Source organism: Plectropomus leopardus, chromosome 19 (assembly GCF_008729295.1).
Source record: "Plectropomus leopardus isolate mb chromosome 19, YSFRI_Pleo_2.0, whole genome shotgun sequence".
NCBI classification, from domain to species: domain Eukaryota; kingdom Metazoa; phylum Chordata; class Actinopteri; order Perciformes; family Serranidae; genus Plectropomus; species Plectropomus leopardus.
In genome coordinates, this window is record NC_056481.1 from 10506476 (window position 1) to 10519401 (window position 12926).

Sequence of the window (12926 nt, forward strand, 5' to 3'; positions counted from 1 at the left end):
TAAATTTATTTAGCTTTCTGTAATACTGGATAACGTCATAAATCAATTTCTAATCTTAGTAATTTCACTTAGCCTCTTTGAAATTAAATACATAGTTATATATATATTTTTTATTTTGTCACCAACTGATTTTCATTTTGCAGCATCCACATAACGTCATCATCAGGCGCCTGTATTTACTTCTGGTCCAGTTAGCCCAGTTAGCTCGCTGGTCGCTGCAATGGAAGTAAACAGGGACGAAGCGGAGCGCTGCATCGACATCGCTACTGCGGCGTTGACCAACGAGCAGCCGGAGAAAGCGCAGCGGTTCCTGGAGAAGGCGCAGAGACTCTTCCCGACAGAGAAAGCCAAGGGTGAGTAAAGATGGCCGAGCCGGAGTGAGAGGCGCTGCAGCTGCGGAGGATCGCAGCATCATCACCTGCAGCATCACCTGCATCCCGGATGGGGATGAAGCCGGGGCCTGTGGCAGCTAACCAGCTAACTGCTGTGGATAGTTTTCTCATCACACCAGCTCCTGTTTTGATATTATGTTATAAATTGAATTGCTTTTGCTGTGGCTACTAGTTATGAAACAGTGCATGAAACAGATGTGCTAAACGTGTCCGTGATTTATGATGTCATTTGAATTTCTATTTGATATCTAAGACTAGAGAGTCTGTTTACTACAGAGCATGAGGAGAGAAAAGAGGCAGTTTCTTTTGTGTTATCACTATTTTTATTGTTTTTTGTAACACATAGGCTACAAATTATCACTAGATTCACCCATCCCTGCTTTGGCCTAAGAGATAGGCCTACTGTGATATTACACAAATACAGTAAGAGCTAAACAAAATGCAGAAAACTCACAAAATAATACAATATATGGAATATTATGTACTGAATACGAATACATGTACTTGCCCTGTCCATACATTAGGGTTGCGACAGTATGACATTTTCACTGTACAACAACCAATTTAGAAAATTTTAATGGTATTAGTGGTTTTAAGTTTAATGATATTACAGAATTATTATTATTATTATCAGTAAAAATGGTGCTTAAAGGAATGAAAGCTGAAGGGTTAACATTGGCTAAACAAACATTTTAGTACTATAACTGAAACTGAAACGGCAGTATGTGTAAAAAGTCTTCCTTTAAAAAATATCAAAAATTAGGCGAAATTCTCTGACCAACTGCATTTTTTTCAATATCGTAGATAAGCAAATGTACATGGTGTGATAACCGTCAACTTTCATATCACGGTATACCTTAAAACTACCCTAATGATGAGATTTAGGAGATTTAGGCATTTGGTCGGAAAATAGTGTCATATATCTGACTCCTGGAGGTTTAGTTGGAAAGCCTTTTACATTTTTATCTGTTCCTTGTGCTTATAAAATCCACATTCAAACCTAATAAATAATTAAAACTTATAATATGAGATTACTAAAAGAGTGAATTTCTACTCTGATATTGTATTAAGACTCTTAAATAGCTGTTCTGACTCTGCACATCTATCCATTAAACACCTTCTGTGACTGAGGTATCTGTGTTACAGCCCCTGCTTAAGTGTCCTTAACCCTTTGAAACCTGGGCAAAATAGCTTGATTTCTTTCAAAAACATGGAAATAGGCAATGAGATACTTCAGAAGAAATAACACAAAAATTAGAAATAAATTGGTTAAACGTAGCAAGACAATTACCTGATATAAGCCTAAAAAACTGAAAAAAGTGTTAAAACAAAATATAAATAATAATATGTATATTTTTATAAACACATTTTAAATATATAATTATAAAAAACAGAAATATTTTTTTCTTAATATTTTCTGTTATTTGATTTATCTTTAATGATGCCTTACTTCTTTTATTAATTTTTCTTGTCACTTATTTATTTATTTAATTTATTGTTTTAGTTATTTATGTGTTTTTCTATTTGCATTTTGTGGGACAATTCATACCAAGTTGTCTTGTGAAAGGCGTCTGAAGGCAGTACAAGGCAACTGACGTCGATCCAGGTTTCAGAGGGTTAATATGCTGTTTACTAATGCCATGAATTCTGGTGTAATATTTATCAGTGTAGTGATTTAACCTACAGGACCTGACAGCTGTTGCAGGACCTGCCATGCTATTCTGACCATGCTCAGATTAAAAAAAAGGAAAAAAAAATCATCCTGAAATTCTTTCAGCGCTCACAGAAATGTTATTGTATCCCTTCTAGTGCTGCTGGAGCTGATAGCAAAGAATGGATTTACGCCCAGACAAGGAGGCGGTCACCCAGACGTCAATGGAGTCTCTGGGCCTAGACAACGGCAGACCCACAGCGAGGATCGCAGACCTGAAGAAAAACCTTCTGATACCTCAAAATCCTATACGGCAGATCAGCTAGATGCTGTGAGGAGGTACGGCTGATCACCATGTAAATCTTTCAGAAGGAATAGTTTCATTTTCATTTATTTTATTTATTTATAAGGACAACGCACATGAATGAACATTTCTGTATATGTGCCAGTGTGAGCCATCAGGCTTATTTTCTACTGTAGCCCTTTGGCAAGATGCACTGAAACCTGTAAAATGATAAAATTCATAACAGCAGCAGGACACCATAAAGACAGCAACAGTTACAACAAACAGGACCTCCCAAAACAGAACACAAGCCATGCAAAGAAACAAGAAACAGCAAACCAGTTCAAAACAATAGCACAGCAACAACATGTAGTGTTTTTGCACAGCATTGCCATGCACGCAACATGAATCAATATCATTTAGCTTTTTAGCACAAGTAGTTATGCACACACATACTAAGCATAGCATGCAGAGCGGTGAAAGAAAAAAACAGCAATACTCAGGAGCAGAGATAAAATACAATCATAATGTAGAACCTTATTAAAATGTTAAAAGATGCTGTTATGGGTTAAAAATATGTTCATATGCACTAAAACACAGACAGGCCATGTGACACAAAGTTAGGCAAGTTGTCAACAGAATAGATATTTAAAAATAGTAACCTGTAGCTCACTTTATGGGTTATATTTTCAGCCTTGATGTCGGTCTTGTCTGAGAATCCCTCGTTCTCTACACAGGATAAAACAATGTAAAGACTTTTATGAGATTCTTGGAGTCCAAGCTGACGCCTCCGAGGATGAACTCAAAAGATCGTATAGGAAACTTGCTTTGAAATTCCATCCAGACAAGAATCACGCTCCAGGTGCTACGGAGGCATTTAAAGGTGAACTTTTCATTCATTACTAACGACTTCGTCATGCAGAAACCCTAATTAGAAGCTATTATGGCTACAAAATGTGCCTATCAGCCCTTCTTTGTGATGCTTAAACATGATTTGATTCTTTAATGTTTCCTTTTTCAACAGCTATTGGGAATGCGTACGCTGTTCTGAGTAATGCCAACAAAAGACGACAGTATGATCAATGCGAGGAAGAGAGGAGGCATCCTTCAAGACACGGTCCAGACAATGGAAACTTCGAGCCAGATATTTCACCTGAAGACCTCTTTAACATGTTCTTCGGGGGAGGTTACCCGTCAAGTTAGTGCCACTGCTTTGTGTTTTAATGCCAAGCTTGTGAGATTTAGTGTTTTCATTCAGTCCAGTCGCCAGAATAAAATGTTGGCGTTGTATGTTCTTGCAAACCATGGATACTTTACATTTGTACATTTCATACATATATTTCTAAAGTGACATAGATAGATTCAGATTATATGTATATGAGCTGGGTTTTTTCATTTTAGGAGCAGGGATGGTAGATGGCCAAGCTGCAGACCACTGTTTGCCACCAAGAGACAACAATTTTTGTTTTGTCCAACTGTGTTTGTTGCGACAAGCGGATATTTTTTAGGAGACATTGAGATATTTTTAGCTGTTTGTTGCAACAAAAGCGTGTACATCTAATGAGACGCCACAACATTTCCAGTCTTGTTTGTGGTGACAAAACTGGGTATTTTATTATAACACTTCAGGATATTTCCAGCTGTTTTCAAGCAAAAAGCATTTATTTTTTAATGAAACATCAGGATATCTCCAGCTGTGTTTGTGTTAACAAAACAGGGTATTTTTTAACAAGACGTCAGGACATTTACAGCTGTTTCTGTAGCAACAAAACCTGGTATTTTTTAACAAGACGTCAGGACATTTACAGCTGTTTCTGTAGCAACAAAACCTGGTATTTTTTAACAAGACGGCAGGATATTTACAGCTGTTTCTGTAGCAGAAGACCTGGTATTTTTTTAATGATTTGCTGAGACATTTCTAGTCATGTTTGTGAACAAAAAACTTTTTTAGTGACACATAGGGACATTTCCAGCTGTGTTTGTGGCAACAAAACTGGGCATTTTTTTAAAGAGGTGTCAGGGCGTTTCCAGTCGTGTTTGTGTTGACAAAACTGGGTATTTTTTAAGGGGACATCCGAACATTTCCAGCTGTGTTTATGCAGACAAATCAGGTATTTCTTAACACTAGGTTGGGACATTTCCAGCTGTCTTTGTGTTGACATTACCAGTTATTTTAAGCCAAAACATAATGTTTTGGTCGGTTTTCTGCCTAAACCTAACCACACTTTAATCATAGAATTGTCACAACCTAAAATTAAAAACTGATTTTTTTTTTTTTAACATGTCAGCTACATATGAAACAAAAATATTTAACATATCAGTGGTTTTCAGAAATGTACAATGCCAGTATTTATTTCGGTGATTAGGTTGATTCGCTTTAACCTAGGTTATGATCTGTCTTTTAAGTGCTACATCTGCTATTTTTATGTAGGTAATGCTAATGTGTACACCAATGGGCGGATGCGTTACCCAAGGCGAGAAAGAAGAGAGCGACAGCGTGATGTGAGTTTGATGTTATAATTAGAGCTCCTGCAACTGTGCAAACAATGTAAAATTGTTGCTAAACAGCAGGGGGAGACAATGAGTCATCTGTCATTGTACCTGAAATGGGTTTGATTCAGCTGGATGATTTTGATGCTGACTTGTTTTCTTTGCAGGGAGGCCTTGCTCTCTTTGTGCAGGTCATGCCCATACTCATCCTGGTTATTGTGTCGGCTCTCAGTCAGATCATGGTCAACAGCCCCCCCTACAGCCTCAGCTTCAGGCCGTGAGTGTGATCCCCTGCTCTGAACTCATGCCTAAGAAGGATGTTAAATAACAAGATTAACTGCTGTTCTGCAAAATCCAAGTAGACTCAGACAAAAGATAATCTTCACAATCCCAACCCGAGAGTATTTCGTAATTGTTGTATTTTCTTGCTATTTTTGCACAAGCCAGAGAACAAAGGGTGGTGTTTGAAATGTCACAGGTTTATGGACTAACCAGCCGAAAAGTAGATTTACTTACATAGCATTTGCAGTTATATTATCTCCTAAAATAGTGGTTCCCAACTGGTGGGTTGCAGTCTAAAAGTGGGTCGCAGGTTAATTTTTAATGGACTGCAAGTGACCCGCAACCATGTCAAGTTTGTGAAAAACACACTTTATTTCAAAGTAGAAATAAAGTGAATTTCCAGCACATAGCTTTTATTTTGAAGTGTGGTTTTCTGCAGTAGCGTGAGAGAGTTTTTGCTGTTTTTTGTTTGTTTTTTTTCTCCCCGAGATCAGTTACTATTTCTTTGCCCTGTTCTTGGTATTATTTGGCATGTTAACGTGCAGGTCCGCAGGTTTGGAAGGCAAGTTTTCTTCAAAAAATTTTGCAGATTTTTTTTTTCCCTACAGAGGTCCGGGCTAAGCCCTCACTGTCCTCAAATCCTAGAAACACCCCTGGTTTTATCTAATTGCACTTTATTCTTGCAACTTGTTTTATTTCATTGTATTTTAAGCCCTCGTGTTATTTACATTTTGTCACATAAAATTGAATATGTGGTAAATTCTCTTATGTGCAAACCTTTAACTAGTAACTAAAGGGAAAACTTGACCCAGTGGCTGGACCAGTAGGGAACCACTGTCCTAAAAGACCCATTTTCAGTTTCTTGTTTGATTTATAGGCAACATCTTGATGCTGACTCAGTTAAATCCAAATAATCGCAGACCTCTTCTGTGTTGCTGGCTCCGTTTGTCTGGCCTCTCTCCATGTTGTCTGTCTTTTTGTTTCAGATGCACTCATCAGCCGTGAGTCATGTTTACAGAGACAGACGGAGCCAGATCTGACATCCTTGTGCTGCGTTCGGTCACATGATATCTCTCCCACACTTTGTGCTATGTCCACGCAGGTCAGCAGGTTACACGCAGAAGAGGCTGACGGAGAACCTGAAGGTGCCATATTATGTGGGGGAGCAGTTCTCCAGGGAGTTCTCTGGACTGAATCTGAAGAATTTGGAGCGGACAGTGGAGGATGATTATATTTCCAACCTTCGCAACAATTGCTGGAAGGAGAAACAACAGAGTATGCCAAGAAAAAAAATTATTTAACCAACAACACTGATTGTTCTTTATGCCATTATCAGTTCTGGGATTTGAACATATTCTGATTTTATTAGCCCTCGTGTATCTTACATGAATTGTTTCTGTTGTTTCCTGCAGAGGAAGGCATGCTTTACAGAGCTCGCTATTTTGGAGACACTGACCTGTACCAAAGAGCACAGAGGGCTCGCACGCCAAGCTGCGCCAAGCTGTCCGAGATCTCAGCTTCATTACATGGTTGATGCTGCTTTCATAAATCAAAGCAAGTCCTCTACTTTTTTCTCATTTCTAAACATATTTTGTTGTGGCTGCTAGGCTAGGTGCTAGGTGGTATTACGATAATACAGTATGCCAGTGTATTTCAACATCCCTACAAAAAAAGTACAGATGCTCCTTTTTCCATTAGACTAATACAGAGGTACTGTATTGAGGATGTATTGTATGTAGTGCACATCACACACCACTAGAGGTCAGTCTGTACTGGTGGAACAAGCTGGGAAACATGGCAAATCTGAGTGGTGGGGATAACGTTACAGGACTGTAAACAGCTGGCTAGCAACAACAGAGAGAGACCAATGGGGGGAAACCAGCATATTTTCACATCAAATTCTGTGAATTAAGGCTTTATTTTGACCAAACTAGTGTTGGTATTAAAATTGTCACAACAGTTGACTAACTAACTAAAGGACTAACTAAGAAGGTTTTGGTGGGGTTTTTTTTTGTTTCTATCAAGTTTATATGAAGTGTGTTTAGAGTGAGTTAATAAGATAGTTAAGCTAATGTATGGTTGGATTTTTCTGTTTAATCAGGGCAACAAGGACATTTGTGAGTTTATTGTTTATTCATTAGACTGAAAAAGTGAAGAGAGCTTGCGGAACGTAGTAGAACTTGTTGATCCAGGGTTGGTGGTTGTAGCGGGCACTGTACACGAACGCTTTTATACATCGTATACCCCAGTGTAAGAATGTCACTTTCAGGTAATTTTGCTCTCAATAGACCAACACCCATTAACCGGTAACTAACTAGTTAATCTTTCAGAGAAAAAGATGTGAAATACAAGAGGCCTAAACCATATGGACACGTCCTCTGTCCAGCCTCCGGTCTCCACTGGTTCCTCGGCCGCTCTTAACTGCACACCACCCAGATTTTGACCACAAAATCTTTTTAACATTGTTGACTACTGTATATAAGCACCACTAGCTGTGCTGACACTGCTAACAGAGCTAACATTGATAACATAGACAATCAGAATCAGAAATATTTAATTCATCCACGGGGCAAAATTGTGGTTCATTACAGTCACTCTGATGCCCAGCATAGAGAATTATAGAAAGTAGAAATAAGTACAAGCACAAAGTATGTAAAAATCTAAAATATAAATCGATTAATAATAAAAAACAATTAGCACCAGTATCAAAATATTTAAAATTACAAATAATGTACAGAATGTGTGAATATAAACTATGTGCCTTATGCTACAATACAATGTATGAAACTGGTACATTAAGTTATTAATAGAGCAACAACAACTTGTAACATACATCATCTTGTGATGCTGATGTATGTTACAAGGTGTTGTTGATATGTATATTGTTGTATATAATGTGTTATATATTATTGCATCATACACATAATGCATATATACAATATATATACAGTATGTGAAAAGGTTCTCTCAATACCCTTTCACATGCCCAGATCCCAGACAGCAGTCACTGTCAGCAGACTTGATTAGGCCACCTGTGCCTCATTAGTCAGAGTGAACCATCAGTTAGGTGTCCAATCTACACTTTTACTCCCTTTGCTCACCAGTGTCATCATGGTTGCTGGCAGCTGGGGCTGAGGAGACACTGGTGACAGACAGATGAAGAGGATTTGGGAGCAAAATTTCATCCTAGAGAGAGGGATGTGTTAATTCTGGCTCACCTGTTGATCATTTACCAGTTAACTGTTGATGTTGGCCTGTTAGAATTAGACTTAAGAGTTATTGTTATTATGGTTTACCCTGCCCCTGTGCAGTGGATGAGTCCAATCAGGGTGGGGCCTGGAGGGGTTAAAAGAAGCCACCTGGGCATCATCTGAGGGAGTGATTGCAGCATGCTGTGGTTTTCTTTTCAGTTGTTTTTTGTTACCTCACTTGCTTTTTGCTCAATTTTCCTGATACTTTTGTTCTTCTCTTTTTCAACTCTGAGTTTTGATTAATACCACTGCAACACACCATCTTGTCCACCTAACTCCAGAGCCAGCCACCCACACACACAAAAACCCCACATTTGTGTTTGTAATGCTACAAGACAGAATAAGTTCAACATATTGTCAACAATGCTAAAGTGGTTTCACAGCTCAAAACTGAGCCATTTACTCACTTACTGACCGGAGGGTCGGCACTGTTTCCACAGTGTTGAGGGTGGCGTTGCTAATTACAGAATGAGCGGCGCTGCTTGTGGTGTGCAGTGCAATAAACTTAAGAGTAAAAAATGACCATTTAGACCCACATGTATAAGTGTTCAAAAATATTAAATTATTCTCCTGTTAACACCCCTATGCTGGCAAAAGTTCAGGAAGGTATCAAATAAATTGTTGCTGCCCAGCCCAAGCCTGTTGACTTTCTGCATGTTTTGTTTCATTTCACAGAGTGATTTTTTTTCTGTCTTTTCTTCAGGTTTCCAGAATCAACACAAAAGATTATCGGCTGTAAATAGATGAGCTTTATCAATCTGGAGACTGAAGATGACTCAACAAGCAACACAAACAGACCAGCACCAATCTGCATCAAACTGATCACAGCAACTGATTTAAGCCATTTCTGCAGACTTTTAGTATGTTATATAGATAAATACTATTAATATAATGTTTTGACTTGGAAGAAAACACCAAGCCCCAGTTTTGACTGGGAGCCATGAAGCAGGCAGAGGTCACTTCATGGTTTTTGTGAGAATGCAGTATGAAACCAGACTGTAGCGACATTAGATATAGATGTACGGATGTTATTTATGTAGCAGTTTATAGATACCACAGTGAGCGCTTCCTCTTTTATTTTACATAGTCAAACCAGCTGAGACGAGTTTTGTTTGACTTCAAATGCACATTCTGAAACTATGCAGGAATAATATGAAACCTCTGATAAATACACTCATAATGTCTAGGGTTTGTCAGACACTTTAACACCTGAGATTTGTCTTCTTCTGCTGTGTGTGTGAGAGAGAATTAGAAAATGTCCCTTTACACTTTGCCTCTTTCATTTGCATTCAAAATAGAATTACATACTGTAACTTGATGGCACTTCACAATAAAAGCCAAGGGAATGAGAGATGTGCCTACCCACAAAGTGGGACTTTAACAGGTTCTAGTTTTTGAGCGTAATGTCTGATGAACATCATCTGTTGGAAAAAGCCATTTTTGGCACACCTTTTAAGTTTATAGTCTGCTATTTATGTTTTGTATAAAGTTGGATCGACAGACTAGGAAAACACAGATCTTGCTCACCTTTTCCACCATGTTTTTACTCCCTGATGAAATAAATATGGATGCTTAAAACGTGTTGTTCGTGACTCATTGCCGAGAGCAGGACATTGAGACAAAAGCTCAGTCAGCACATTCAGTCGCTCGGCTGGCTGAGACTGAGAACTGGAAACATGGCTTTCTGCACGATCACATTTTGGGGGACGTGCAGCACGTGCGTGGCAGGAATGGCAGCGTCACATTCTTTCACCACAAATATGCTCAGCTGTTTTTGGCAGATGTTGCGCCTCGGCTTTGACTCTGACTTGACAACTTTTTCTTGGGCGTTGAAACTTGTGCTAGATGTGGCTGATAATGGCCGGCTCATGTGCTCGTAAACTGAAAATTTGTGAATTAGTCCTCACTACAACTGGTATCTTAGTATTCTGGGATAGTTTGTCTAAGGATACAGCTTCATAGATATGAGGATGTACATTTAGCAGAATTTATCTTACATTATTACTTCATACAGAAGCTTTCCCAAATTTCCATAGGTGTAGATATTTCAAATGTGCATTTGTCCTCCTGATAAAAAACATGAATTAGCTTTTTGACCAAATTTAAGACCTTTGCATCAGAAATTGATGCAGAAAATGCACAAATTGGTGCAAAAAATTACCAGAGTTCAACAAATTTCTGGTTAAGGACCCCAAACCCCCTATTTCATGTGTTCTCCTGATTGTTGAAACAGAAACCTACACCCTTGCAAATTTCCATCCGAAACCTGAATCTTGGTATAAAACTACAAATGATATAAGTTTCATTTTTATCAAATATGACAACAAAAAAGGAGAATTGTTACAAAAAATAATTTATTTGCAGTCATGAAAGTACAAAAACAGTGCAATGTTATGAGTATTTGAATGTCAAATAAATAAAGGTGAAGGCAGGGCAAGTCTACACAGAAACAAGATCAAGTTCTTAGCTGCAGCTTGCACATTAACCGCACACACAATGCAAGTGCTGGTAAGCCTTTGCTCGTGAATTCAAGCAGTCACTAAGATCCCTAATGGTTTGAATGGTGTACATCTCACCACTTGGAGTACGTTACAGTTAAATGCCATGTATAAAAAGAAAAAAAAAACACAATGGTCTTTAATCATATAGCTAGCTGCCGTTGTGTTTCAATAGAAACTGAGGTACGCACTTTTGCAAAATGCCTGTTTACCACATGTATAATGATGGTTACGCAATTTAATTGGAAAAGCAACACTTCCTCCAGGTACCATAAACTCCCCTACAGTGGGAACAATTGTCTGCACCACTGCAAAGTCCCTCCGAACACTTCAGAAGGCATCATATACACGCAGTTATAGTAATAATAAGGCCCTTCTGTGAGCTTAAAAGGGTGTTTTAAAAATATACACAATAAAATATTAGGTCCCTTAAATTTCTCAACATTCCTCAATGAGCAGTTCTTCAGAACAATACAGTTTCTTCTTTATCACTCGGAAACCAGTGCTAAGTTTAATAGCTTGTCTAACGACTGGAGTGGAAGGAGACTTGGTGCTAAAAAGTCCTTGGATTTTAGGCCAAAGCCCTCCAGACTCCAGCCGCAGCACAAGAGTCAGCTGAAAGGTGGGGACAAGGTAGGGGTCCACGGAGAGCTGTGCCACGCTCTCACACACAGCCCCTTGCTCCACACAGAGGTCGATGAGAGCCCCTCTTAAGCCGCAGGGCTCGCTAGCTGCCAGGTGAAGGAGCTCCTGTCCGATGTGCTCCAGAAGTTTCTCTGGGATGAGCAGTTTGGTGCATCGTAAGGCGCAGTCTGAGTCTTTGGCTTCTCTCAGGCTTCCTGCAATTAGGTCCACCACTTCTTTCAGGATGGTCTCCTCCATTGGATCATAAAACAGGTCTTCATGACAGGGGGACAGCTCACCGGAGACATCTGACCCTGTTGATGCGACACCATTGGTTAGAAGCAGTAGTGGAATGTAACTAAGTACATTTACTTAAGTATACATTTGAGGTACTTACTTTTTTTTACTATTTATCTGAATGCTTTGGTTTCTTCCTTCCTTAGATTTATTTTAATTATTTTAATTTGTGTTTTTTTTCTATTTTTAACTATTTTTTTCAATTAAAAAAATAGTAATTTTGAGTTTTAAGGACTAAAGAAGAATCCCATTGAGTTTTTTAGTTGTTTTTTTTTTAAAAACACACATCTAAATTGAATTTTGGTGGTGTTTTTAAAGGTTTTCTGCATTGGGAAAATTTACTTTTAATACTTTTAGTACTTTGTCCTGAATATAAGTATACTTCCTCCATCACTGGTTAGAAGTAGAACCGTGCAAAAACAGTAAAGGCTAATCCACCTGTAATTAAAGTGCTATAAACGAGTGCAGCGTTGTTTACCTGAGTCTGAGAGATCACTCCTGCTGCCATTGTTGGACCCTGACTCAATGCTGCTGCTTGCAGATGTGCTGAAATCTGCCAGTCTTTGCACCAGTTTTCCCCAGGACAGCCTCCTGGGACTGCTGTCCACTGGAGAAGGGGGTGAGCTGCTGATATCAGTGGGTGCAGAGAGAGCAGGCATGATTGTCCTCTTTGCAGTATTCAACAGCTTCTCCGTTTGGTCAGCTGTGTGTGAGGAGACAAAAACAACAGATAAGCACTCAAACTCGAGATAAAAGACAATAATTTAAAGTTAGACATACCTGACTAGTAATTTAATATAAGTTTTTTAAGTATAGCTTGTTGAGGAATGTATGAAAAGGACAAGTTTAAAGGAAAAACAGCTTTGTTTGACAGTCGCGAGCTGCTTTAACTGTTTAAATTAGGATTCAAACTAGCGATATAAGCAATTATAACAAAGTACTTACATTATATTTGACAGCGATGTCGCTTAAGTCCGTTGTCGATATTTAGGATAGTTTTTTGAATGGTTATTGTTTGCAAAAACAACCATCTGGATACTCCTCTTCCCTGCTTCTCCTCTTTCACACAACAGCTGCCGAGCTCTGCGGTTTGTTCTGCAACAATGTTTATATAGGGCACTGCTAGGCCACGCCTACCACCTCCCAGCCAGCCAATCA

At 38.8% G+C, this 12926-nt stretch overlaps 2 protein-coding genes across 2 annotated transcripts; one reads left to right on the forward strand and one right to left on the reverse strand.

Moving 5' to 3' along the window:
- The first annotated feature begins 205 nt into the window (after positions 1-205).
- On the forward strand, positions 206-9897 carry dnajb12b (DnaJ heat shock protein family (Hsp40) member B12b). Its single transcript, XM_042508081.1, has 9 exons — positions 206-353; positions 2202-2382; positions 3064-3209; positions 3351-3524; positions 4758-4828; positions 4984-5093; positions 6201-6373; positions 6511-6652; positions 9053-9897. Exons 1-8 carry the CDS (start codon positions 221-223, stop codon positions 6630-6632), a joined length of 1110 nt encoding a protein of 369 aa, XP_042364015.1. The 5' UTR covers positions 206-220; the 3' UTR covers positions 6633-6652; positions 9053-9897.
- Positions 9898-10684: 787 nt separating this feature from the next.
- ddit4 (DNA-damage-inducible transcript 4) lies at positions 10685-12838 on the reverse strand. The gene is made up of 3 exons (XM_042508041.1): positions 12714-12838; positions 12247-12471; positions 10685-11785 (listed from the first exon to the last, which is right to left on the reverse strand). Exons 2-3 carry the CDS (start codon positions 12425-12427, stop codon positions 11286-11288), a joined length of 681 nt encoding a protein of 226 aa, XP_042363975.1. The 5' UTR covers positions 12428-12471; positions 12714-12838; the 3' UTR covers positions 10685-11285.
- Positions 12839-12926: the final 88 nt, after the last annotated feature.